Source organism: Rhinopithecus roxellana, chromosome 6, assembly GCF_007565055.1.
Source record: "Rhinopithecus roxellana isolate Shanxi Qingling chromosome 6, ASM756505v1, whole genome shotgun sequence".
Classification (NCBI taxonomy): domain Eukaryota; kingdom Metazoa; phylum Chordata; class Mammalia; order Primates; family Cercopithecidae; genus Rhinopithecus; species Rhinopithecus roxellana.
This window is the reverse complement of record NC_044554.1, coordinates 91,466,290-91,489,353: the sequence shown is the minus strand read 5'-3', so window position 1 is coordinate 91,489,353 and position 23,064 is coordinate 91,466,290. Positions and strand designations below refer to the sequence as shown.

Genomic DNA, 23,064 nt, shown 5'->3' with positions numbered 1-23,064 from the left:
TCAAAGGGGCTGCTGTATACATCTTTCCATTTGATCTTCACATGGACCCATGAGGAAGACAAGACCAGTATTAGTTTGCTGAATTGATCAAAAGACCCAGAGAACTTATTAAACAGCTTGCCTAAGGGCCAAAGACCTGGTCACGAAAGCTCTAAGTCAAATTAGGAATGTTATGACATTTTCTAGTACATCAGTTAGAAAATAACAAGAAAAAAGTCACTAAGCACTGATAAAGGCTTTTTTTGAACCATAATCTCAATTAAGCATCAAAAGCTAAAAAGAAAGCCAAATTCCTTTCAACTGTCACTACTTTGATCCCTGTTCATACTGTCTACAGAGACTAGGAGAGAGTCTGCAGAGGGAACAGAGTCCTCAGGGAACCCAAGCCATAATTAATTCCAGATCCAACTTGGGAAATCAGTCTACTCAAAGGTGGGCCAAGAGGCCTTGGATAGAATCAAAACCATCCTTTTGACTGACCAAAAAGAGACCAGGAGCCCTAAGATCTTCTAGAAGGAAAATGAACTAAGGTGGGGTTAGGCTTCTCTGGCTCATCCGAGCCCTACACTCAAGGCTGGGATGGTGCCAGTCAGGTCCCTGGAGCACAGAGGGAAGGTGGCTAAGGTGGAAGTCATACATGGAGGCAAAGTACTTTGGTTATTGTTATAATTGCAGAGAACAGCTGGTTCCCCATATTCTAAAGGCCTAAGCACTCTTTATGACATTTTCTTTCTTCTTTTAAGACTACGTCACAAGGCAGTATAAGATTATGTGCCATATGTATTCAACTAAACTCTAAATTCCATGTAGTTTTTTTTGGTAGAGCTTGCAACACCTGATTTAGAAGCCTGTTCTCTGGCACTCAGTAAATGTAAAGACGCTAAAAATAATAATAATAATAATAATGGATTTGAATGATTAGAGTTTTATAGAGAGACAACAAAACAAAATGAATGGTACGGTGTGTAGTGAAAACGCCAGGTCAAGATTGACAATTCAAAACAAGTACAACTAGAAAGTGGACACTGAAAAACAATCATACTAAAAAAAGTCATGATGTTCTTGCTTAAAGATCGTATACCCTTTTCCAATCTTTTAATTTTACAACTGGGGAAACTAGTAGTTGGTGAAAAAGTGAGAATAAAAACACATTTCTAAATTGCTAGGCCTGGTGATTTTTCATTTATCACATGTTGCATGCAGATGTAAACAGATAACTTGTCTGTGAACAAGAACGGGGGGCAGCCTACTTCATTTCTGTTTGCCTGGAGAAAACAGAAAGGAGGGACATGAGAAGTGTGATCCCATGAACCCCACCACAGTTCTGCCCCATGACTTTCCTCACTTAAAGGCACATAGTGATATAAGCAGCCAAAGCAATGAATGCCTGGACGTGCTGTTGACGTTAAAATGATTTTTAAGTGTGCCCCCTTAAAATTAGTGCTGTGCTTCCTGGTGCATTTCCGGTCGGACACGGTGGCTCACGCCTATAATCTCAGCACTTCGGGAGGCTGAGACAGGTGGATCACGAGGTCAGGAGATAGAGAACAACGTGGAGAACACAGTGAAACCCTGTCTCTACTGAAAATACAAAAAAATTAGCAGAGTGTGATGGTATGCACCTGTAGTCCCAGCTACTCTGGAGGCTAAGGCAAGAGAATTGCTTGAACCCAGGAGGTAGCAGTTGCAGTGAGCCAACATTGTGCCACTGCACTCCAGCCTGGGTGACACAGCAAGACTCCATCTCAAAAAATAAAAATAAAAAAAAAAAAGATGCATTTCCTTTTCATCTCTCATTACATAGCTATAGTTTTGAAAACATATTACTCCTTTAAAATATACATTAAAGATGGCCAAATAGGAACAGCTCCAGTCTCCAACTCCCAGCGCGAGCGACACAGAAGACCGGTGATTTCTGCATTTTCAACTGAGGTACTGGGGTCATCTCACTGGGGAGTGCCGGACAATTGGTGCTGGTCAGCTGCTGCAGCCCGACCAGCGAGAGCTGAAGCAGGGCGAGGCATTGCCTCACCTGGGAAGCGCAAGGGGGAAGGGAATCCCTTTTCCTAGCCAGGGGAACTGAGACACACAACACCTGGAAAATCGGGTAATTCCCACCCCAATACTGCGCTTTAAGCAAACGGGCACATCAGGAGATTATACCCACACCTGGCCGGGAGGGTCCCACGGCCATGGAGCCTCCCTCATTGCTAGCACAACAGTCTGCTATCTAACCGCAAGGCAGCAGCGAGGCTGGGGGAGGGGCACCCGCCATTGCTGAGGCTTAAGTAGGTAAACAAAGACGCTGGGAAGCTCGAACTGGGTGGAGCTCACAGCAGCTCAAGGGAACCTGCCTGTCTCTGTAGACTCCACCTCTGGGTACAGGGCACAGCTAAACAACAAAAGGGGAAGCAGCAGAGGCCTGTGCAGACGCAAACGATTCTGTCTGACAGCTTTGAAGAGAGCAGTGGATCTCCCAACATGGAGGTTGAGATCTGAGAACGGACAGACTGCCTGCTCAAGTGGGTCCCTGACGCCTGAGTAGCCTAACTGGGAGACATCCCCAACTAGGGGCAGTCTGACACCCCACACCTCACAGGGTGGAGTACACCCCTGAGAGGAAGCTTCCAAAGTAAGAATCAGACAGGTACACTCGCTGTTCAGCAATATTCTATCTTCTGCAACCTCTGCTGCTGATACCCAGGCAAACAGGGTCTGGAGTGGACCTCAAGCAATCTCCAACAGACCTACAGCGGAGGGTCCTGACTATTACAAGGAAAACTATCAAACAGGAAGGACACCTATACCAAAACCCCATCAGTACGTCACCATCATCAAAGACCAGAGGCAGATAAAACCACGAAGATGGGGAAGAAGCAGGGCAGAAAAGCTGGAAATTCGAGAAATAAGAGCGCATCTCCCCCTGCAAAGGAGCGCAGCTCATTGCCAGCAATGGATCAAAGCTGGTCAGAGAATGACTTTGACGAAATGAGAGAAGAAGGCTTCAGTCCATCAAACTTCTCAGAGCTAAAGGAGGAATTACGTACCCAGCACAAAGAAACTAAAAATCTTGAAAAAAGAGTGGAAGAATTGATAGCTAGAATAATTAATGCAGAGAAGGTCATAAATGAAATGACAGAGATGAAAACCATGACATGAGAAATACGTGACAAATGCACAAGCTTCAGTAACCGACTCGATCAACTGGAAGAAAGAGTATCAGCAATTGAGGATCAAATGAATGAAATGAAGCGAGAAGAGAAACCAAAAGAAAAAAGAAGAAAAAGGAATGAACAAAGCCTGCAAGAAGTATGGGATTATGTAAAAAGACCAAATCTACGTCTGATTGGGGTGTCTGAAACTGAGGGGGAAAATGGATCCAAGCTGGAAAACACTTTTCAGGATATCATCCAGGAGAACTTACCCAACCTAGTAGGGCAGGCCAACATTCAAATTCAGGAAATACAGAGAACACCACAAAAATACTCGTCGAGAAGAGCAACTCCAAGACACATAATTGCCAGATTCACCAAAGTTGAAATGAAGGAAAAAATCTTAAGGGCAGCCAGAGAGAAAGGTCAGGTTACCACAAAGGGAAGCCCATCAGACTAACAGCAGACCTCTCCGCAGAAACTCTACAAGCCAGAAGAGAGTGGGGGCCAATATTCAACGTTCTTAAAGAAAAGAATTTTAAACCCAGAATTTCATATCCAGCCAAACTAAGTTCCATAAGTGAAGGAGAAATAAAATCCTTTACAGATAAGCAAATGCTTAGAGATTTTGTCACCACCAGGCCTGCCTTACAAGAGACCCTGAAGGAAGCCCTAAACATGGAAAGGAACAACCAGTACCAGCCATTGCAAAAACATGCCAAAATGTAAAGACCATCAAGGCTAGGAAGAAACTGCATCAACTAACGAGCAAAATAACCAGTTAATATCATAATGGCAGGATCAAGTTCACACATAACAATATTAACCTTAAATGTTAATGGACTAAATGCTCCAATTAAAAGACACAGACTGGCAAACTGGATAAAGAGTCAAAACTCATCAGTCTGCTGTATTCAGGAGACCCATCTCACATGCAGAGACATACATAGGCTCAAAATAAAGGGATGGAAGAAGATCTACCAAGCAAATGGAGAACAAAAAAAAGCAGGGGTTGCAATCCTAGTCTGATAAAACAGACTTTAAACCATCAAAGATCAAAAGAGACAAAGAAGGCCATTACGTAATGGTAAAGGGATCAATTCAACAGGAAGAGCTAACTATCCTAAATATATATGCACCCAATACAGGAGCACCCAGATTCATAAAGCAAGTCCTTAGAGACTTACAAAGAGACCTAGACTCCCATACAATAATAATGGGAGACTTTAACACTCCACTGTCAACATTAGACAGATCAACGAGACAGAAAGTTAACAAGGATATCCAGGAATTGAACTCATCTCTGCACCAAGCGGACCTAATAGACATCTATAGAACTCTCCACCCCAAATCAACAGAATATACATTCTTCTCAGCACCACGTCGCACTTATTCCAAAATTGACCACATAATTGAAAGTAAAGCACTCCTCAGCAAATGAAAAAGAACAGAAATTATAACAAACTGTCTCGGAGACCACAGTGCAATCAAACTAGAACTCAGGACTAAGAAACTCAATCAAAACCGCTCAACTACATGGAAACTGAACAACTTGCTCCTGAATGACTACTGGGTACATAACGAAATGAAGGCAGAAATAAAGATGTTCTTTGAAACCAATGAGAACAAAGATACAACATATCAGAATCTCTGGGACACATTTAAAGCAGTGTGTAGAGGGAAATTTATAGCACTAAATGCCCACAAGAGAAAGCTGGAAAGATCTAAAATGGACACTCTAACATCACAATTAAAAGAACTGGAGAAGCAAGAGCAAACACATTCAAAAGCTAGCAGAAGGCAAGAAATAACTAAGATCAGAGAAGAACTGAAGGAGATAGAGACACAAAAAACCCTCCAAAAAATCAATGAATCCAGGAGTTGGTTTTTTGAAAAAATCAACAAAATTGACAGACCGCTAGCAAGACTAATAAAGAAGAAAAGAGAGAAGAATCAAATAGACACAATAAAAAATAATAAAGGAGATATCACCACGGACCCCACAGAAATACAAACTACTATCAGAGCATACTATAAACACCTCTACGCAAATCAACTAGAAAATCTAGAAGAAATGGATAATTTCCTGGACACTTACACTCTTCCAAGACTAAACCAGGAAGAAGTTGAATCCCTGAATAGACCAATAGCAGGCTCTGAAATTGAGGCAATAATTAATAGCCTACCAACCAAAAAAAGTCCAGGACCAGATGGAATCACAGCTGAATTCTACCAGAGGTACAAGGAGGAGCTGGTACCATTCCTTCTGAAACTATTCCAATCAATAGAAAAAGAGGGAATCCTCCCTCACTCATTTTATGAGGCCAACATCATCCTGATACCAAAGCCTGGCAGAGACACAACAAAAAAAGAGAATTTTAGACCAATATCCCTGATGAACATCGATGCAAAAATCCTCAATAAAATACTGGCAAACCGGATTCAGCAGCACATCAAAAAGCTTATCCACCATGATTAAGTGGGCTTCATCCCTGGGATGCAAGGCTGGTTCAACATTCGCAAATCAATAAACGTAATCCAGCATATAAACAGAACCAAAGACAAGAACCACATGATTATCTCAATAGATGCAGAAAAGGCTTTTGACAGAATTCAACAGCCCTTCATGCTAAAAACGCTCAATAAATTCGGTATTGATGGAATGTACCTCAAAATAATAAGAGCTATTTATGACAAACCCATAGCCAATATCATACTGACTGGACAAAAACTGGAAAAATTCCCTTTGAAAACTGGCACAAGACAGGGATGCCCTCTCTCACCACTCCTATTCAACATAGTCTTGGAAATTCTGGCTAGGGCAATCAGGCAAGAGAAAGAAATCAAGGGTATCCAGTTAGGAAAAGAAGAAGTCAAATTGTCCCTGTTTGCAGATGACATGATTGTATATTTAGAAAACCCCATTGTCTCAGCCCAAAATCTCCTTAAGCTGATAAGCAACTTCAGCAAAGTCTCAGGATACAAAATTAATGCGCAAAAATCACAAGCATTCTTATACACCAGTAACAGACAAACAGAGAGCCAAATCAGGAATGAACTTCCATTCACAATTGCTTCAAAGAGAATAAAATACCTAGGAATCCAACTTACAAGGATGTAAAGGACCTCTTCAAGGAGAACTACAAACCACTGCTCAGTGAAATAAAAGAGGACACTAACAAATGGAAGAACATACCATGCTCATGGATAGGAAGAATCAATATCGTGAAAATGGCCATACTGCCCAAGGTTATTTATAGATTCAATGCCATCCCCATCAAGCTACCAATGAGTTTCTTCACAGAATTGGAAAAAACGGCTTTAAAGTTCATATGGAACCAAAAAAAAGCCCGCATTGCCAAGACAATCCTAAGTCATAAGAACAAAGCTGGAGGCATCACGCTACCTGACTTCAAACTATACTACAAGGCTACAGTAACCAAAACAGCATGGTACTGGTACCAAAACAGAGATATAGACCAATGGAACAGAACAGAGTCCTCAGAAATAATACCACACATCTACAGCCATCTGATCTTTGACAAACCTGAGAGAAACAAGAAATGGGGAAAGGATTCCCTATTTAATAAATGGTGCTGGGAAAATTGGCTAGCCATAAGTAGAAAGCTGAAACTGGATCCTTTCCTTACTCCTTATACAAAAATTAATTCAAGATGGATTAGAGACTTAAATGTTAGACCTAATACCATAAAAATCCTAGAAGAAAACCTAAGTAGTACCATTCAGGACATAGGCATGGGCAAGGACTTCATGTCTAAAACACCAAAAGCAACGGCAGCAAAAGCCAAAATTGACAAATGGGATCTAATTAAACTAAAGAGCTTCTGCACAGCAAAAGAAACTACCATCAGAGTGAACAGGCAACCTACAGAATGGGAGAACATTTTTGCAATCTACTCATCTGACAAAGGGCTAATATCCAGAATCTACAAATAACTCAAACAAATTTACAAGAAAAAAACAAACAACCCCATCAAAAAGTGGGCAAAGGATATGAACAGACATTTCTCAAAAGAAGACATTCATACAGCCAACAGACACATGAAAAAATGCTCATCGTCACTGGCCATCAGAGAGATGCAAATCAAAACCACAATGAGATACCATCTCACACCAGTTAGAATGGCAATCATTAAAAAGTCAGGAAACAACAGGTGCTGGAGAGGATGTGGAGAAATAGGAACACTTTTACACTGTTGGTGGGATTGTAAACTAGTTCAACCATTATGGAAAACAGTATGGCGATTCCTCAAGGATCTAGAACTAGATGTACCATATGACCCAGCCATCCCACTACTGGGTATATACCCAAAGGATTATAAATCATGCTGCTATAAGGACACATGCACACGCATGTTTATTGTGGCACTATTCACAATAGCAAAGACTTGGAATCAACCCAAATGTCCATCTGTGACAGACTGGATTAAGAAAATGTGGCACATATACACCATGGAATACTATGCAGCCATAAAAAAGGATGAGTTTGCGTCCTTTGTAGGGACATGGATGCAGCTGGAAACCATCATTCTTAGCAAACTATCACAAGAAGAGAAAACCAAACACCGCATGTTCTCACTCATAGGTGGGAACTGAACAATGAGATCACTTGGACTCGGGAAGGGGAACATCACACATCGGGGCCTATCATGGGGAGGGGGGAGGGAGGAGGGATTGCACTGGGAGTTATACCTGATATAAACGACGAATTGATGGGTGCTGACGAGTTGATGGGTGCAGCACACCAACATGGCACAAGTATACATATGTAACAAACCTGCACGTTATGCACATGTACCCTAGAACTTAAAGTATAATTTAAAAAATATATATATATACATTAAAATATTTTCTTTAATGTGCATATACAGAACAAATAGTAAAAAGAAACTCTAAATTACTATGTCATATCACTGGCCTGTCTGGTTATAAACAAAACTCAGGCATTCCCATAGTGCAAAATTAACAGAAGAAAAATCTGTAAACAGAAACTTAACAGTGGACTCATGTTCCATATCACTGTGATTATGGGACAAATATTATTTTCTAATGTAACTGTCTGCTTTCATAATGAGTTTAGTTCCTCTGTTAGGATTCGTGAAGAAATTAAATGAGATTCAGTGACTCTATTAAGTGATTAGAATTTAGAATTGAAATTAGTGCTATGAATTAGAATACTAATAAAAAATTAGGTTAAGATGTTGCTTCTTGCTATTAAAAAACAAAATTTAAAATAATTTTCAAACAGGAATCTCAGCATCTTTTCACATCTTCTGTATTGTAATAAATTCTCATAAAGCATCTAGCACTGTGCCTAGCAAAGAGTAACTCCCTAAAAATAAACAACAGGGAATAATTATTACTAACTAGGTCTTAGCAAACATTTCCTGGAAATAAATGAACTGCTGAAAATAGGAAAGCAGAGACTTTTTGCCTGTGAGGAAAACCTTCTAGGGGAGCTCACCTATTTGCTGGTAAGGAATGTAAATAATCAGAGCAAAGGTTTTGGGACGAAAACACATATACTGGGTTAAATAAAAAATATTAAATGAGTTTCATCTGTTTATTTTGATTTTTATTAATGTGGTAACTAGAGAATTTAAAATTACATATTTAATAGTTTGCATTATATTTCTATTGGACAGTACTGGTCTAAACAATTGGTTGGTAATAAAGAATAACTGCATAAACCTCTGAATGTTTCCAGCACAACTTCTCTGGTGAAACATAAATAAGTAATCTCTTTGCAAGAAAGTAAAGAACAAACAAATGCCAAATCTTAAATCTGGGAACTAGAAAAGTACACGAAACATCTAAAACATATTCCAAAAGCATTCTACATTTTCTGGAGGAAGGATGGGTAAACTTTTTCTGAAAAAGACTAGAGAATAAATATTTTTGCCTTTGTGGGTCAGAGGGTCTCTGTCACAACTATTCAACTGCAACTACTCAGTGCAAAAGCCAGCCATAAACAATACGTAAACAGACAGGCCTGGCCGTGTTCCAATAAAACTTTATTAAAACAGGTCTACTGAATTTGTCTTACAGCCTATAGTTTGTCAACTCCTGTTAAAGAGCAAAATACCAGGAATTCAAATTTCAAAATCCCAGACAACATGACCACATTTGCCTTAAACAATAATACTAAAGAACAAGAAAGGTCCAAATCAGCAGAAGAGCAATGGCTTCATTTGGAAAAAGACAGACATTACTAAATGAGACAAATGATAAGAAAAATGAACAAAAAAACCCTGTTGTCTCTGGAAACACTTCTTAAAAAGTCATGAAAGAACCACCAACTTACATTTAACTCTATTATCCACAGTAACGTTACAAATAAGAGGTCAAAGGTGACAAACAAACAGAAAGTCCTCCTGACATCAGATATGCCTTTCTTTTCCCTTCCTTCATAGGACTCAATCCTGGCCATGAGTTGTGTGGGGTTGATGGAATGGATGTTGCGCAGAGAAGCATGGGAGCTCTGGCTCCCAGTGAGAGCGTTCTCCATGTCTTCTGGCAGGTGGTTCATCCTGGAGGAGGGTTACAGGAGCCTTTTTCCAACCTCACCATCCCTAAAGAGAAGACACCTTTGGGAAATAAAATAGAGACACCATGTTAAATCCAAGCTGATCAAATATAACTGTGTTACCCTCTCCACTGTGCAACTATTTCTCTAACTGAACAACAGAGTACCTTGACTGATTTATGTTTTCATGAAGACATAAAGAGAAAGAGAAATGAGAGCAAAACATAATGTTTTAGAGCAATACTACAAAACAGCTGTTTTAGGAAAGAATGGCAACAGAGAAAAAGCAAATTGTCTGTAGGAAAGGGTGAAGAACAGGATGTTAGCTACAATTGAAAGCAGTGTTCCTGATGACCTGGAGCAAGCCTCTTGGTGAACAACTCATGCCAGTTACCTTTCTGTGCCAGGGAGAAAACCTCCACAGTCCTGTAAGTATAATTATGCATGGGCTAGAAAATCATTTACTGAAAGCTTTCCTGGAGCATGTAAGCAGAATGTGTAAATTAGCTATAAAAAAGCTTATTCCCAAGGCTGGGCAATACAGCAAGATCCTGTTTGTACAAAAAAGAAAAATTAGCTGTGCATGGCAGCACAAGCGTATAGTCCTAACTATTCAGGAGCGGCGTGGGAGGATCGCTTGAGCCCAGGAGTTGAGGTTATAATGAGTTATGATCATACCACTGGACTCCAGCGTGGGTAACAGAGCAAGACACTGCCTCAAACAAAAAACAGAAACAAAACAAAAATCATACAAAAATTCTTACTTCCTAAGGAGGAATTTCTTTCCATCAAAAGTACCTTATAAACTAAAGTTAGCATTTCCTCATCCTCTCAATGAACAAGCATGTTTCTAGGCCTCTTCTTGGAAAAGAAGTGCACACTTCAAAAAGTTTAGCACCAGGCAAACCACCCGACCAATAATTACAGAAGGTATAGTTCTGTACAGAGATGCAGGCCCCTCAAGACCAGAGAGTGCTTTTATAATAAAAATAAAAGATGAGCAATCTAAATAATCTGATCTGCTTATGGATGGGACAAGGATATTAAACAAAGTGTGGTGCATGGTATGACTGTCAACTAGTCAAGTTTCCTTTTCTGTAGGACCTCTCCCTGTGGGATTATATACTCCTGGCTCTACTGAACTCATATCTGTTCTTTAGTCATGAATGTGACATGTAAGTGGGCAGAAGTTCACATGCCACTTGTGTCCAGAGCCGGTGCATGAAGAGCCAGTATGTGGCTCTCCTTTCTTTCTGCCACAATGACTGGCAATGTCCAGGTAAAGAAGAGGACTTTCAAAGCCATAAAATAGAATTTAGAAACAGATGGCTGAGATTTCCCTAAGGCAATATGATCCCATTTGGTTCTATCATTCACTGTTCAGAACTTTCTCTCTTTACACTTGACCCCAATTTCTCTTCCTTTCCACACTCAGGAATCAGTCTTTCTCATACTTCTTAACAATGTGGTGGTAAAATGGCACAGCATTTATGAAGGCAATTTGATTATATGAAGTAAGATACTTTAAAACATCCACACTTCTTGATCTTGTAACCCTAAATCTAAACGAGATTAACCAAACTACAGACATTCAAGGCAAAAACTGATCTATGGCCTTAAAGGTCAGGTTAGTGATTATCTGCAAGAAAGAGGGAAGAAGCAGTGATTAGAAGGCAGAGGGTAGAGGGCATATTTAGCTGACTTGGTAAAGTTCTATTTCTTAACCTGAGTAGTGATAACATAGTTGTGTTCATTTAGTGATAATTTATTGATGTACACCGTAGTTTTAGTCATGTGTTGGCTCATGAAAAATTCAAAATGCTATATAGTATATACATGTACACACAACTGAATAGTGTATATTATCTTTCAATAAAAATCCCTATTAAAAAACTTGATCATAAGGTATCTATAATAGTCTCAATTAGAAAACAACCTAAATAACTAATCAGAATAATTAGATAAATCACAGTATAGCCACAGTATAGTCACTAAAATAAACGTTTATGAAGCATTTATAATGACTTAGAAAAAATGCCTGGGTTATGATAACTAAATTAAAAATCGAATACTAGGCCGGGTGGGATGGCTCACGTCCGTAATCCCAGCACTTTGGGAGGCCAAGGCGGGCGGATCACGAGGTCAGGAGATCGAGACCATCCTGGCTAATACGGTGAAACCCTGTCTCTACTAAAAAATACAAAAAACTAGCCGGGCGAGGTGGCGGGCGCCTGTAGTCCCAGCTACTTGGGAGGCTGAGGCAGGAGAATGGCGTAAACTTGGGAGGCGAAGCTTGCAGTGAGCTGAGATCCGGCCACTGCACTCCAGCCTGGGTGACAGAGCGAGACTCCGTCTCAAAAAAAAAAAAAAAAAAATGTGGCTCTCTAAGTCTCTTATTCTGAAAGAGACATAGAGAAACACACAGAGAAGGATTTTGGGAAGAGCCATGGATAAACACATCCCTGACATTAAAAAAACAACAATGTAAGCTGAAAGAAAAGTAGAAACTAACAGTTGGCCTCAGGAGACAAGGAGGAACAAACAGGAGAGGAGTGTAGGCCCAATCTTCAGGGGCTATATGTGTGGAAAGAGAGCGCATACTTTTATTTATCAGTGGACGCCAGAAATCTGAATTGTAACAGGAAATTTTCCAAATATTAAGCATTAGTTCAATTTTTTTAAAAAGCACTTAGTCGACAGCAGCAGATTTTTTACAGAAGCAAATTCAATTTATGAGATCATTTACTAAATGGTTTCTTGGGACCTTCATTCAGGTAGAGCTCAAACTCTTTAATTTTGCCTAACCTAACACTGGCCTACGTCTCCACAACCACTTTACCATGGTAAAAAAATCACAAGCAGTTCCCTAAAGACATTATGTTCTCACAAACCTCTGATTGCATTTTTCTCTCCAGTAAGCACCTCGAGTGCCACTCTCTTTATCTCTAAAGTTCTGATCCATTTGATAAGCCTTGATTCAAAGCCCATTTTCTCAGGGAAACCTTTGTTTCCTCTTACTCCTCTAAAGTTCTCTGCCCCATCAGAGAAAAGTGTACACAGACCTCTATAATTACATCTATCATGCCGCATCAAGATTACTTTTGCTCTTCCATTTAAAAAAGCAAGCAAACAACAACAACAAAACTTTGTTAACAAGAGCTCACTTTTATGATTTTGTGATTCATATATTTACCACTTCCTTCAATCTGGGAGAGTGGGAGAAGAAACTAGACACAGAAAGAGAGAGAAAGAAAAAAAAAGAAAGGCAGGGCAGCCATTTAAAATAGCATCAAAAACAAAACACTAAGGAATAAATTCAATAAAAGATATGCAATATCATAAAACTGAAAGCTACATAATACTGCTGAGAGAAATGGAAGTAGTTGAAAATAAATTGTGAGATATACCATGTTCATGGATTGGAAGAATTCATATTGTTAAGATATCAATTCTCCCCAAACTGATCTACAGATTCAACTCAATCCCAATCATAATCCCACCATGCTTTTTTTTTTTTAATGGAAACTGACAAGCTAATTCTAAAATGTATACAAAATGCAAAGAAATAAGCCTGTCCAAAGCAATCTCGGAGAAGAACAAAACTAGAAGACACATTACCTAGCTTAAAGACTTTCCACAAAGCTTCAGTAATCAAAACAGTATGGTACCAGCATAAGAATAAACAAACAGGTCAACAGAACATAATAGAGAGTATATAAACAGGTCCAGACATATATGGTCATTTCAATTTTGACAAAGTTGTCAAAGTAATCCAATGGTGAAAATAAAGTCTGTTTTCTGCAAACAGTGCAGAAAACAACCAGATATTAAAACTGAAAGGAACTTCAAACCCTAACTCACACCAGGTAAAAAATAATTTAAGATGACTTACAGACCTAAACATAAAAATTAAAAACACAAAGCTTTAGAAGAATGTGTAGGACAATTTTTTTGCAATCTTTTTTTGCAAAGATTTCTTAAAGAAGACACAAAAAGTTATAACCTTTAAAAAAATTGTGTAGCCTGTCATGAAGGGGCTCCCCCTGGTCCATTTGGGACAACTTGAACATAAAAATGAATAATGACAGTAATGTTGGAATTTACATTGGACAAATTTAAAAATTCCATGAGTCCACAGTAATATTGTAAATAAAAGACAGATGGCATGGGAAGAGTTCTTCTATAAAGAAAAAAGTCAGATAAAAATGTAAAAGGAATAATAAAATTAGAAAAATCAATGGTTTGCAACTCCCAGTGTAGTAACAGATTCAGGCAAGGACCATTATGGAAGCCGGCAATTATTAAAAGGTTGTTGGGGCATATGGTATTATAGTTTCAAAGTAGCATCTCTCAGAATATTTAATAATTTCATTGGGGATGATACGCTTTTACAGTGGAGAGATCTGGCAGTCACCACCTGAACCAAGTAATCAAACAGCATCAATATTGAAGCAAGCTGGCATTACCTGCCTTCCGATATGCTGCAACAAGAACTATATAACATCAATTATGATAAATCCTTGTCAGAAGTTTTACTTGAATTTAGTCATTAAAAAAAATAATAATAAACAGTATATGGAACATTCTACAAGTCAACTATCCTGGACTCTTCAGAGAAGCCAATGTGGTGAAAAACAAAAATAAAAAGGATAGTGTTGTGAATACTCTTCAAATAGAAAAGAGCATAAAGAGACACGAGCATCGAACATAATGCACAAGCCTAGAATGAATCTTGAATTAAAACACAAAAGCCACAAAAGACAATTGGAGAATTGATTACAGTTTAGTAATGATTATGTAGGAGAATGCCTTATTCTTAGGAGATGCACACTGAAGTACTAAAGGATAAGTGTCATCATGTATGCAACTTACTTCTGATTCATTCGGAAAAAAACTTATTTCTGATTTATTTGGAAAAACGTAAATGCATAAGGCTGTTTTGAGATGGCACTGCTGTGTCTGTACCTGTCTATCTATACACAGTATATACACACATACACACAGTATGAATACATTTAAACATAAGATGCATATAGTATACATATACATACGTAGCATATGTATGTGCCATAATGCTTCTCCCCAACCTTATCTGCTGTTTTGCTTTCCAGTTTTAGTTACCTGTGGTCAACTGCTTGAACTACAAAAATATTACATAGAAAATTCCAGAAATAAATGTTCATGAGTTTTAAATTGTGTGTCATTATGAGTGGCGTGATGAAATCTCCCACTATTTCACTCCATCCCACCCAGAACATGAATCACCCCTTTGTCCAGAATAGCCACACTATATATGTTATCCGCCCATTATTGCATAAGTAAAACTGAAATGTTTATAGGGGTTTGGTACTATCTGTTGTTTCAGGCATCCCCTGGGGGGGCTTGAAATGTACTGTACATGGATAAGAGGTAACTACTGTATAGCAAAGAAAGCAAAGGCAAATTTTCATGGCAAAAAAATCATAAGACCAACTTTGCTCTTAAGTATGTGCTACACTTAAAGGCAAAGAGAAACCAAACATCCTCAAACACCTCTTAAATCATGCTATAACACAGAATGCATATGAATTTTGTACACGTACCTTTGTATAACAATTCTTACCTACACAACAGTTTGAGTTGCACTAATAGACTTAAAGGAAAACCCATATAAGAATTCCGGACACCCAAATCATTCTGCCCTTAATACAACTATCAAATTACCGAAACACAAATGGAGATATTTAAAGGCTTCTAAAGTGTGCGTGACTATAGATAGAAGTCATTGTATTTTCATTTTGAGCCAATGTCACTTATATAACTGAAAATGGTCCTTTATTATTGCTGCTGTTATAAGATGTATGTGAAATAGTGAAGTCACATCATCCAATGGTTCAGGGTCTAAAGTTTGCTCAGGTCTTTAGTAAAAATGTGTATAACATACACCACAAACTTTTACAAGCCAAGTTTGTTGTAACTTGGCTTCAAAATGAACAAACAAACGAACAAACTTCATTTGTTCCCTGCACTAGAACTCAGGGACCCCGGGGAAAAGACAGATCTTTTACAAAGCACCACCTACCAAGGCTCAGACACACCATGTGTTATTTAATTCACATGGCTGACTTATTACACTAGGACGCACATTTCAACTGCACTTCCTTCTGCTCCTCTCCTTACTTTTCTTTATGAATTTTGACAGCCCAACTCCATGGTAACATCTTTATATATTATCTCCATGGTGTTATTCTTAATCTTTATTTTCTAGGCCGTGTATTTTCCAGTGTCATTTACTTTCCTTCGGGATGTAATTAATGCTTTCATTCCATCTTAATAAATCTGCTCACTCTTGAATGCTTTGTGTTCTGCCCTCTTCCCACACACACACATCCAAGGCTGCCTGTTAAAGTTTGGTCTTTGTTTTGTAGTCTTGTCTCATTCAATGATTTCTGTTACCATCAGCAGATAAAAGTAATTGTGTGCACATAACAGAACTTAACCTTTCAACAATCTCCTTTAAGACTCAGATTTATTTAGAAATTAACATCAATGACTTAGAAAACTTAAAGGGGAAAAACACATGTCATAGTGCTTTTAAGTCACTCCTCTGGCAGACATTAATCTATCTCCTGAACTCCAACTGTTTTTTAAAGCAACATAATTTCTGTGTGATCTATTTCCTATAGGAATATTAAAAATATTACTAAACTTTCATTTGACACATAATGCAGAGAGAAATATTAAGATTTAAAGACGGCTGGGTAAACACATATCAATGTTTTCATAATTTACGAGACAAACCTAAAATATACATTGAGAAGCTGAATCTGGACGTGAACTACATGGTTTCAGAATTGCACTTGATAATGTTTGCAAATTCAAAGTTTGCCAAGAATATACCACATCTACTTCATTCACCCGCAAATACGTTTGAGCACTAAAATTGTGTCAGGTCTTCTTCTGAGTACTCCCATGGTGATTAACAAAACATCTATCCTTACATAGTTTACCTTCTTGAGGAAGCGGATGGAAGACAAAGTAGGGCTGGAAACATTGTCATTTTAAACTGAGAGGTCAAGAAGATTTCATTGAGCAGGCGGCATCTGAGCAACAACTAGCAGGAGATAAGGGAGACATGCCAGATAGATACGAGGAGGAAGGACACTTCAGATAGAGGGAAGAATAGGGGCAAAAGTTCTGAGGAGGGGTGGAGATGGTCACAGAGGAGTGCAGCCAGGTGGCCAGCGAGGCTAGAGCCAAGTGAGAGAGGGGAAGAACATCAGATGATGACAGATCAGTTAACAAAGGGCTGGGCCTTGTGTATGGGCCACTGTAAAGTCTTACTCTGAATGAGATGAGAAGACACTGGAAGATTTTCAGTAGAAGAGAAAAATAATGTAGCTTAAGTTTTAACAGGCTCTCTGGCTGCTCTGCTGAAAAAAGCATAGACGTGGAGAAACCTGTTAGGAGACAGCGGCAATAATTCAGGAGAGAGATGATGTACTGTACTGACTCCATAGAATAGGGTGAGGGCAGTAGAGGGGATGAGAATAGATTGGTTCTAAATAAGGAGCCCAAAGCATTTGGTAACAGATTAGCCATGGGGTATGGGAGAAAACGAGGACTAAAACAGAACTGCAAGATTTAGAGCTTGAGAAACTGAAAGGATGGATGTGCTATTTAGTGAAAGCAGGAAGCTAGAGAAGGGGCAGTTTTGAGCAAGAATATCAGTTCAGTTTAGACATAAAGCATGAGATGCTTATTAATATCCAAGTCGTGATAAAGTAAGCAGCTGGATATGAATCAGGAATTCAGGGGAGCATAGAGATGAAATTTTAAAACATAAAATATGCAGAAATAGGCCGGGCGCGGTGGCTCAAGCCTGTAATCCCAGCACTTTGGGAGGCCGAGACGGGCGGATCACGAGGTCAGGAGATCGAAACCATCCTGGCTAACACGGTGAAACCCCGTCTCTACTAAAAAATACAAAAAACTAGCCAGGTGACGTGGCAGGCACCTGTAGTCCCAGCTACTCCGGAGGCTGAGGCAGGAGAATGGCGTAAACCCAGGAGGCGGAGCTTGCAGTGAGCTGAGATCCGGCCACTGCACTCCAGCCTGGGCGGCAGAGCGAGACTCCGTCTCAAAAAAAAAAAAAAAAAAAAATGCAGAAATAAGAATATTCTTCTATGCCATAAAAATGAAAAAAAAAAAAACTAATAAATTGTATCTATTTGTAGAACAGAAAACAATTATAAAGTGGGTCCTATGTAAGTCCACTAAGAGTTCCCATTTTAGCCAACCATAAGCGTTGAAAACCAAAGAAATGTAACACCACACAGGCATTTAAAACAGTTCAAAGGTCCTTTGGGTATATACCCAGTAGTGGGATGGCTGGGTCATATGGTACATCTAGTTCTAGATCCTTGAGGAATTGCCATACTGTTTTCCATAATGGTTGAATTAGTTTACAATCCCACCAACAGTGTAAAAGTGTTCCTATTTCTCCACATCCTCTCCAACACCTGTTGTTTCCTGACTTCTTAATGATTGCCATTCTAACTGGTGTGAGATGGTATCTCATTGTGGTTTTGATTTGCATTTCTCTGATGGCGAGTGATGATGGGCATTTTTTCATGTGTCTGTTGGCTGTATGAATGTCTTCTTTTGAGAAATGTCTGTTCATATCCTTTACCCACTTTTTGATGGGGTTGTTTTTTTCTTGTATATTTGTTTGAGTTCTTTGTAGATTCTGGATATTAGCCCTTTGTCAGATGAGTAGGTTGCAAAAATGTTCTCCCATTCTGTAGGTTGCCTGTTCACTCTGATGGTAGTTTCTTTTGCTGTGCAAAAGCTCTTTAGTTTAATGAGATCCCATTTGTCAATTTTGGCTTTTGCTGCCATTGCTTTTGGTGTTTTAGACATGAAGTCCTTGCCCATGCCTATGTCCTGAATGGTACTACCTAGATTTTCTTCTAGGATTTTTATGGTATTAGGTCTAACATTTAAGTCTCTAATCCATCTTGAATTAATCTTCATATAAGGGGTAAGGAAAGGATCCAGTTTCAGCTTTCTACTTATGGCTAGCCAATTTTCCCAGCACCATTTATTAAATAGGGAATCCTTTCCCCATTTCTTGTTTCTCTCAGGTTTGTCAAAGATCAGACGGCTGTAGATGTGTGGTATTATTTCTGAGGACTCTGTTCTGTTCCATTGGTCTATATCTCTGTTTTGGTACCAGTACCATGCTGTTTTGGTTACTGTAGCCTTGTAGTATAGTTTGAAGTCAGGTAGCCTGACGCCTCCAGCTTTGTCCTTTTGACTTAGGATTGTCTTGGCAATGCGGGCTCTTTTTTGGTTCCATATGAACTTTAAAGCCGTTTTTTCCAATTCGGTGAAGAAACTCATTGGTAGCTTGATGGGGATGGCATTGAATCTATAAATAACCTTGGGCAGTATGGCCATTTTCACGACATTGATTCTTCCTATCCATGAGCATGGTATGTTCTTCCATTTGTTTGTGTCCTCTTTTATTTCACTGAGCAGTGGTTTGTAGTTCTCCTTGAAGAGGTCCTTTACATCCCTTGTAAGCTGGATTCCTAGGTATTTTATTCTCTTTGAAGCAATTGTGAATGGAAGTTCATTCCTGATTTGGCTCTCTGCTTGTCTGTTACTGGTGTATAAGAATGCTTGTGATTTTTGCACATTAATTTTGTATCCTGAGACTTTGCTGAAGTTGCTTATCAGCTTAAGGAGATTTTGGGCTGAGACAATGGGGTTTTCTAAATATACAATCATGTCATCTGCAAACAGGGACAATTTGACTTCTTCTTTTCCTAACTGGATACCCTTGATTTCTTTCTCTTGCCTGATTGCCCTAGCCAGAACTTCCAAGACTATGTTGAATAGGAGTGGTGAGAGAGGGCATCCCTGTCTTGTGCCAGTTTTCAAAGGGAATTTTTCCAGTTTTTGCCCATTCAGAATGATATTAGCTGTGGGTTTGTCATAAATAGCTCTTATTATTTTGAGGTACGTTCCATCAATACCGAATTTATTGAGCGTTTTTAGCATGAAGGGCTGTTGAATTTTGTCAAAAGCCTTTTCTGCATCTATTGAGATAACCATGTGGTTCTTGTCTTTGGTTCTGTTTATATGCTGGATTACGTTTATTGATTTGCGAATGTTGAACCAGCCTTGCATCCCAGGGATGAAGCCCACTTGATCATGGTGGATAAGCTTTTTGATGTGCTGCTGAATCCGGTTTGCCAGTATTTTATTGAGGATTTTTGCATCGATGTTCATCAGGGATATTGGTCTAAAATTCTCTTTTTTTGTTGTGTCTCTGCCAGGCTTTGGTATCAGGATGATGTTGGCCTCATAAAATGAGTTAGGGAGGATTCCCTCTTTTTCTATTGATTGGAATAGTTTCAGAAGGAATGGTACCAGCTCCTCCTTGTACCTCTGGTAGAATTCAGCTGTGAATCCATCTGGTCCTGGACTTTTTTTGGTGGGTAGGCTATTAATTGTTGCCTCAATTTCAGAGCCTGCTATTGGTCTATTCAGGGATTCAACTTCTTCGTGGTTTAGTCTTGGGAGAGTGTAAGTGTCCAGGAAATTATCCATTTCTTCTAGATTTTCTAGTTGATTTGCGTAGAGGCTTTTATAGTATTCTCTGATGGTTGTTTGTATTTCTGTGGGGTCAGTGGTGATATCCCCTTTATCATTTTTTATTGCGTCTATTTGATTCCTCTCTCTTTTCTTCTTTATTAGTCTTGCTAGCGGTCTGTCAATTGTGTTGATCTTTTCAAAAAACCAACTCCTGGATTCATTGATTTTTTGGAGGGTTTTTTGTGTCTCTATCTCCTTCAGTTCTGCTCTGATCTTAGTTATTTCTTGCCTTCTGCTAGCTTTTGAATGTGTTTGCTCTTGCCTCTCTAGTTCTTTTAATTGTGATGTTAGAGTGTCAATTTTAGATCTTTCCTGCTTTCTCTTGTGGGCATTTAGTGCTATAAATTTCCCTCTACACACTGCTTTAAATGTGTCCCAGAGATTCTGGTATGTTGTATCTTTGTTCTCATTGGTTTCAAAGAACATCTTTATTTCTGCTTTCATTTCGTTATGTACCCAGTAGTCATTCAGGAGCAGGTTGTTCAGTTTCCATGTAGTTGAGCGGTTTTGATTGAGTTTCTTAGTCCTGAGTTCTAGTTTGATTGCACTGTGGTCTGAGAGACAGTTTGTTATAATTTCTGTTCTTGTACATTTGCTGAGGACTGCTTTACTTCCAATTATGTGGTCAATTTTGGAATAAGTGCGATGTGGTGCTGAGAAGAATGTATATTCTGTTGATTTGGGGTGGAGAGTTCTATAGATGTCTATTAGGTCCGCTTGGTGCAGAGATGAGTTCAATTCCTGGATATCCTTGTTAACTTTCTGTCTCGTTGATCTGTCTAATGTTGACAGTGGAGTGTTGAAGTCTCCCATTATTATTGTATGGGAGTCTAAGTCCCTTTGTAAGTCTCTAAGCACTTGCTTTATGAATCTGGGTGCTCCTGTATTGGGTGCATATATATTTAGGATAGTTAGCTCTTCCTGTTGAATTGATCCCTTTACCATTATGTAATGGCCTTCTTTGTCTCTTTTGATCTTTGATGGTTTAAATTATTCTACTACAAAGACACATGCACACGTATGTTTATTGCGGCACTATTCACAATAGCAAAGACTTGGAATCAACCCAAATGTCCATCTGTGACTGACTGGATTAAGAAAATGTGGCACATATACACCATGGAATACTATGCAGCCATAAAAAAGGATGAGTTTGCGTCCTTTGTAGGGACATGGATGCAGCTGGAAACCATCATTCTTAGCAAACTATCACAAGAACAGAAAACCAAACACCACATGTTCTCACTCATAGGTGGGAACTGAACAATGAGGTCACTTGGACTCGGGAAGGGGAACATCACACACTGGGGCCTATCATGGGGAGGGGGGAGGAGGGAGGGATTGCATTGGGGAGTTATACATGATATAAATGATGAATTGATGGGTGCTGACGAGTTGATGGGTGCAGCACACCAACATGGCATAAGTATACATATGTAACAAACCTGCACGTTATGCACATGTACCCTAGAACTTAAAGTATAAAAAAAAAAAAAAAAAAACAGTTCAAAGGTCATACAAAAGGTCTCATCCTCTCAGCATAATCTACAACTAGCCAATAGGGAAGATATATAAATAATACAAGGGAATGACTGAAGAGAGGGAAAAAAATCAAGTATACATTATTGACAATAACCACGCCATCAGGACTGTTGCTTGGTCCAGGGAAAGAAGAGCAAGCCAGAAAGAGGAAAGGCATTTGACAACGTATATAGGTCATTCCATAGACTACAGGTTGGCAAAATGGGAAGATGCCACACAGCCGCCCAGTAATGTTGGGTGGTACGAAACACTTGTTAGCTCATCGACCCTACAGGGGTCAACAACTTGGTAGTCAGTTATTTCACTAGCATGGGCTGAGTCAGCCAGCTGGCATGTTGGAGCTGGATCTCATCACTTGTTCAGTGCAAGTCTCTCTCAAGATGGGCCCTGGGGATTAAGAATATTCTTTCATTTGTTTCTCTCTCTCTTTTTTTTTTAGAAGCTGCTGTAAGGTAGCCCAAAGTAACTGAAACAACTGGGTCTCTACAGCTACCTTCCTCCAGCTTCTATTGTCTCCAACCTTTTATTCTCCTCATAGTGGATTTCTCCTGGTGTTCAAATTGATTTTGCAGCCTTTTTCCCCCCTTTCTCAGCTTTGGCTCTAACTCCTAAACTTAAATACAGCCATGTGTCACTTAATGACAGGGATACATTTTGAGAAATGTGTCATTAGGTAACTTCCTCATTATCACAGTGTTAACTGACACAAACCTAGATGGTAGAGCCCACTATACACCTAGGCTATATGGTGCAGCCTATTGCTTCTAGGCTATAAACCTGTACAGCATGTTTCTGTGCTGAATACTGTAAGCGACTGTAACACAACGAGAAGTAGTATTTGCATATCTAAACACAGAAAGATACAGTAAAAATATGGTATTATAATTTTATGGGACCACCATCATATATGCAGTCCGTCATTGACCTAAATGTTGTTATGCAGCACATAGCTGTATTTTCTCCACAGCTCACCTAGAAACTCCTTTGTTTTAATCTTCCAGGTCACAGAGCTATCTGTAACCCAATTTTTCCTTTAGGAGACTAATAAGGTCACTTCCACAAGTACAAAATCCTGCTGATATTTTAGTTGTTGACTGTCTTTTTCCAGAACTTTTCTTTGGTCCTCCATAACAAAATCTACTTTTAGCTTTCCTAAAAAATCACACAATACATCAGTTA

The 23,064-nt window shown here is 39.1% G+C and overlaps 1 protein-coding gene across 2 annotated transcripts in view; it reads right to left on the bottom strand.

Annotated features, from left to right (window-relative positions):
• The window catches only part of STARD3NL (STARD3 N-terminal like), a 53,677-nt gene that overhangs the window by 19,587 nt on the left and 11,026 nt on the right, over positions 1 to 23,064 (bottom strand). For both annotated transcript variants that reach the window (XM_010364024.1, XM_010364025.2), the window contains one exon: positions 9,478 to 9,760. In XM_010364024.1, the coding sequence (XP_010362326.1) occupies positions 9,478 to 9,702 (225 nt within the window). In that variant the 5' untranslated portion in view covers positions 9,703 to 9,760. The remainder of the gene's footprint in view (positions 1 to 9,477; positions 9,761 to 23,064) is intronic.